Raw genomic sequence first — 6,207 nt, forward strand, 5'->3', positions numbered from 1 at the left:
AAGCATGATACATGTACATTTCACCCAATTGCACACACTGAATACATTTGAAAACATTTTCATTACATGGTACATGTTTTAGTTTTTTCACAAATGTTGACACCATTTTATCATTTTTAATTAAATCATTGGTATACAATTTCAACACATAATCATAATCAAAACCCTTTGACATGTGGTAGAGAAAGAACACACAGTGTTGACCACATGTGTCTGATGAAAAATCTTGGACTTGTACAGTAGAATGTTGTACTTCACTAGAATTGAGATTTAAAAAGTCTTTGATAACAGGGTGAAAGCCTTGGTAATCTGGTTTATTACCAAAACTATCGAAAAAACAACCTACGCTATCGTCATTTATGTAGATGGCCAGCCAATGTTGGCCTGGAAGTCCTGATGGATCTGTATTGATTAAAACCATTGATGGTAATCTTCTTAAAGGGGTTTTCGGTAGATAGTCACATGGTAGTACTCCAAGAAAATAAGTATTGCACGAAATCTTATCCATGACACTCGTAAGCTGTACGGTGTTCATTTTAACACATTAATAGTAATCAACAAGGACCTGTCGGCGATTTGACACTTCAATTATGCTGTCAAATAAGGCATAAACAATTAAGTTAACAGTCTGTGGAAGTGGTTGTCTAAAGCGCGCTTCTAGTCTGATATTGCCACTTTTGATAAGTGATACATGCTGGCTGCACTCCTCGTCTGGTGTAAAATTGAACGAGTAGAGTGTATAGCCATGCAGAAAATCCTCCCTATCGATACTCAGAGCCTGGTTTTTAAGATGCTTTCCTGAAGCCAGCGCCAACTGGTAAAACTCCCGCACTGCAGAACCATTTTCATATTCAGGCTGCAGAGGCTTCGAGGGGTATTGTTGACCATCCAGATAAATAGCTAAAAATTCTAAATCGTAGTTTTTAAAGGCAAAAGGGTTTTTATTATAGGCCCCAACAAATGCATCATTATCAACCATCGCTAGAACCAGAGATTTTGGTAAATGCCCTAAGAATAAGTTCTCTTGATTACAGACCCGTGATCCGGCTGGTATTGAGAAGCTTTTCAAACACACCCTGTCGATGGGGTACTTGGCTGTGGTTGAGAGTAGGGCTTGCGCATGACCCAGTCTCACAGCTGGTGACACTGTCACTTTTTTCACAAATAGCGATGCTGTCTGGATGTTCAGTTTGTAGGCTATGTCATTGCTCCTCATCAGACAGAACTCGTCTTTACCCCTCGTCATTCTAATTTTAAGGTCCAATCCATTGAGTAAAAGTTTATCTTGAAAGAAGATGTCACTGTGAACTGGTGCAAGTAGTTCGACCACGTTACTAGCATTGGTGAAGGCTGCTCTCTTTGTCAGACCGCTATTTTCTCCGGCGGGGTCCGACACATCCATATGCCCCGCCTTGTCTTTGTAAAAGAGCCCTGCTGAGAAAAGTGTTTCAAGGGTGTCTTTACCATAATTAGTAAGACACTCTATCATACAGCGGTATGGATATGTGCTAGAACTCTGTGAAATGAGTCGATCTCCAAGCGATATGTCCACTTGTGAAAAAATTGTGGCCCCCGGATAATTAATGAGCCCTACGGGATCGCCGTCTCTAATATCCGTTCCATCTGCATATGTGATTTTGATACGCATAAACAACAATGTGTTGTTTAGATCCACGTAATCCTCACCATTCCCCGCAATAAAAAATTCCAGAGGGGATGTGTCAGATATCGCTGATAATGGTGGTATTTCTATATAAGTGTTTTTCTCAATAGCGGTTTGAGTCAGTGGTACAGTAAACAGATCCAGTTCGGTTTTTAAACACTCTTCTGACATGTTGTGTAGTAACGCCATGATCTAAAATATTGTTTTAACAGAACTCCTTGATCTTTTTGAAGCACTGCGCTTAGCTGTCTCCTTGCGCTTGCGTTTTACAACTGATGTTTTCTTGGGGGGCTGTTTTGTTTTCTTCTGCTTCTGGCCACTCCTCCGCACACCCGGCGGCCTAGGTACACTTTTGCGTGCCATCACCATTAACCCGGATCCGTCTTGAGTATCGTGATAGTTATTAAAAGATCGTGATAACGTATTACTAACAACGTCACTTAGTATGTTTTTCGCTGCTGATTTAAGATGTGGCTTGGCTATGTTAAATCCTCGTCTTAGTAGTGGTATAGCCATTCTAAAGAGACCCCTAAAAAGTCCGCCCAAACCAGCGCCATACATAACTCCTCCTCCTGCATACCCCGGAAGTCCATTTCCCGCTTGATTCTGGTAATAGGCCACATAACGCATGGGATCAACATTGTGATTGTTGAAATACACCATTTTAATGAAAATTTTTTACTGGCCTAAAGTGTAGTTTAATGCACACTTTCCCGTAAGAAAATGGGATGTGGTGATTTTGATCGTCCTTCACTTCTATAGCAATATCAGTGATGACCGATTTGTTGACAGATGCGTAGTGGGGTTTGTCGTATCGAACACTGACTGTGTTATTGTTATCACCTGTTATTTGTACACACTCCAGGAGTGGTACGAAGGCATCACCTACTGACTGGTATCTGATAATATCCGTGTATATATAAAGAGTATAGAAGCCACCGTGTATGTCTGCCTGATGCATTGCATATGTTACAACATCCTTTTCAAAATTAGTTTTTCCAGGGTTTGTTTTTTGTCGCATAGAATCTCCTATCGGGACACCTGGATTCAACCCTAAAATAATGGCTAGTTTTCCATGGAAGGTTATTGAAATGTTAGGTTTTGCTTTCAGAAATACTTTGTTTTTTACAACATCATAACCGAATGATCCATGAGGGGCTAGTAAATCATTTATCACACTAACAAGGGATGGGACCTTGTCGTAATAACCTGTTTTTATCGGTATGCGTAGTCTCGATAATTCGGTCTTCTTCACATCTACACCACGGCGTATGTTGTTAGTGTTTTTTTCGTCGTCGACAGTGGTGGGTTCGATGTTTATCTCAAAAATGGCATCTTTGCTGTTAAACGTGTACCAACTTCTAGGATATTCGATTTGAACAAGGCCCACCTCCCATTCTCCTTTTATATTTATAGGAGTAGCCATCCTTGTTCTATAATTAGAGATTGTATTATCAGGGTATACAGACCGTGAAGCATTGCATGGTAGTGTGACATAAAAACCACCCTCTGCCATGTCTGTTTTTATACAACTGCAGACAGTCTGTGTTTGTCCTTTGTTTTTATGGCACCTGTACGTCGACTAATTCTTTTTGATCGATCCATGACGCAAATTTTGCAGGCCATCCGAGCCACTGTACCAGTACTAATGTTTTGCGACCCTTCGTCTTCTTATCCAAAATCTTTTCAACTTTAAATGTCTTGTTTTTACTGACAAATATTTTTTGCAATTCTTCAGCATAAAAAACACCGTTGATAACATCCCCGTCATAATCACTTAATCTGTAAACAGGGGGGTCTCGTGGAATACGCGCTGATACAGTAAAATACTCTTGTGTGTAGTTTTCCTCATACCCTTTTTGCAAACGGACCTCTGACTTTAGAAATTCGAACCACGTCACCGATCTTGTATTTAAATATGGGGTTAACATTGTAAGGTTTGGTATCTCCATACAAGTTATGTAGCACCACAGATTCGTTTTCTTTTCCCACATCAATCGGTCTCATCTTGATGCTTCTGTGATAGCTCACATTGTATCCTTGTGTAATGTCTTGAAGTATGTCGATGTAACGTTTGGAGTTTATAGCTGTTAAATATCTCCACATTCTTCCTTTTAAGGTTCTATTAAACCGCTCAATAACACAAGCCTTTAATTCTGTGTCTGTTGCAAAATGGTTAATATTGTACTTTTTTGTCACGTTTTGAAAGTGTTTGTTAAAAAACTCCTTTCCTTTATCTGTCTGTAATTTCTGTGGCACACGGCCCTCTTTCAGTATGGATTCAAAAGCTTTAGAGACCTCTACACCACTCTTGTTTTTTAATGCCCGCGTCCATGCGTGCTTACTAAACAAATCGATGCATGTCAACAGAAAGTGATTGTTGTCATTTACCTTGGCATATGCAGACATATCTACTAGATCGGCTTGGAACTGCATATCAACACCATAGACAAAAACCCGATTCCTTTTATATTTTAGTGGTGCACTTCTGTGTAGTGTATACGCATCCTCACCAGCGAGCCAGTCTGAAACTTCTTTATCGGTTAAACAAACCCCCGTCTCTTTTAAAACACCTTCTTTTAAACGTTTTTTACCCCCTAAAGAACCAGGGTTAGAAGGTGTGTAATAAATCTTTTTCATTTCTTCTGACATATTGACACTTCACGCTCCACAAAATAATAACATGGATGGTTAAAGTGGTACGGGTTTTATTTCTTAAACATTAAAAGGATACAAAAGGTATCACACAGCATCAATGTAGTGTAGAAATTTTATACACATCACAATATTTTTCTCAAGAATGTAATCAACCAGTGTTTCAACAATTTCACATACATCAGTCTGATTGTTTCTTGTCAACATGTCCACACATAGATCCGATACATATGTACACAAACATAATATATCAGCTATTCTAATAAAGCTACCACATTCAGTCATCAGGTCTAAAACTTTTTTGATGGTTACACAAGCTGGATCACCAGCATTAACACATAATCGCATCATATCTGACCATTCATTTGACACATTTCTTACAAAAGACATTTGTTTCTTAAGGTTTGTAAAACGTTTGGCATCAACACCACATCTGTTTACAGTAACCGATACATTGGCACATTCATTAATGTTGTTATACAACAAGGTGGTCATCTCACATCTAATACGTTGTTTAAGTAGACACTTAGCCAGTCCAGTTGCAAAACAAGTGTTCCCCATGCTGTTGTCACAAACAGTCAACTTGGACAATACCTTTCCAGCTGTCCACAGCGTCATAGACAATTTGTTCACTGCTGCCGTCCACAACTTTCTCTCTGACTTCACGAAGCTTCTCCACAATGAAAACCTCGTCACACAGTTCGTGTAAAATAGCATCCACTGACCCCTGAATCCTCTGGGGGTGAACCCTTAAACCACAACGACTCAATGCTTGAGCAACGATGTGCTTAAGGTCTGGTCTCACCAGATTACGTGTCAGCTCCTCAAAGTAGGCGTCAAAGAAATAGGGGTCCGGTTCAAACAAACAGGAATGTCTAATCTGACTGGGGTGATCCACTTCACAACCCAGACAGATTTCTTTCAGTTTTTTGTTGATGACGTGTTCCAGAAGGACCACAACAGTTGCTTTTATGATTTTGAACCCGTCAGAACGGATACAACTGTCTGTGTCATCAATTCCTGCTAAGGCCGCAGCTCCAGCTATTGCACCGGTGTTGCCGTATGGAGTTGTAAGGAAGGTCAGGTTGTGATATCCTAGATCCATACAAAATGTATCCAACCAACTGTTGTCACAGGTTTGTGGGTGGGGTTCCAGCAGTGTGGCATTGTCATCAGGCATCGCTGGGGCAGTCTCAGGGGTGTTGCTGTAGCAGTAGACAGGTGTAGATCCGTGAGACATGGTGAATGAATGTTGCGATTGTACCGATCCGTACGCGTTTTTAATGACTGTAATATGTGGGTGGGCTTAAGAGGCGGTCTTCGGGGTTGGTAACGCCCTTCTCAGGGTGAAACAATTGCATCTTTACAGAACTGTAACGATCATACATGTCACACCATCTAAACATCTTGTTTATGCTTGTAAATATATTGTCAACCATACGAACATCTCTCCACTGAAATAGAAATTTCATGTCGTAGCACGTGTGATGCTCAGATTCTCGAATAGGCCATGCATGTACGTTGAGCTTTGTCTTGTCGTTACAGCAAAAAATATAAACACAGTCGTCTGGTAGCTTTTTACTGTGGTCCCCGACCACCCGAAATCTTGTGTTAGGAGTTGATCCATCCCACTCGACGACGTATAATGGATCATCACCACAGTCGTTCAAATCTCTCCAAACGTAGTTGAAAAACAGAAACCAGTCTTTGTCTTGAAAAATCAGACATGGAGTATGCCATGTGAATTCGTCTCCAACATCAGCAGTGTAGAGTTTCACAATATGCAGCACCTTGTCAAACGCATATCTCAGCACTCGTTTACCAGACAATGGGAAATCACATTTCACGTTAGCTATGTCTTCATGAAGAAACTTTGTCAAGCTAACATT

General features: G+C 40.4%; 1 protein-coding gene across 1 annotated transcript; it reads right to left on the reverse strand.

The window, feature by feature from the left end:
- Positions 1–544: 544 nt before the first annotated feature.
- On the reverse strand, positions 545–1,852 carry LOC311090426 (uncharacterized protein F54H12.2-like; the record flags this gene model as incomplete). The annotated part of the gene is made up of 1 exon (XM_084125680.1): positions 545–1,852. The coding sequence occupies one exon, from the start codon at positions 1,850–1,852 to the stop codon at positions 545–547; it is 1,308 nt and encodes a 435-aa protein (XP_083981806.1).
- Positions 1,853–6,207: the final 4,355 nt, after the last annotated feature.

Source organism: Abramis brama (assembly GCF_963993115.1).
Source record: "Abramis brama genome assembly, chromosome: 10".
Taxonomy (NCBI): domain Eukaryota; kingdom Metazoa; phylum Chordata; class Actinopteri; order Cypriniformes; family Leuciscidae; genus Abramis; species Abramis brama.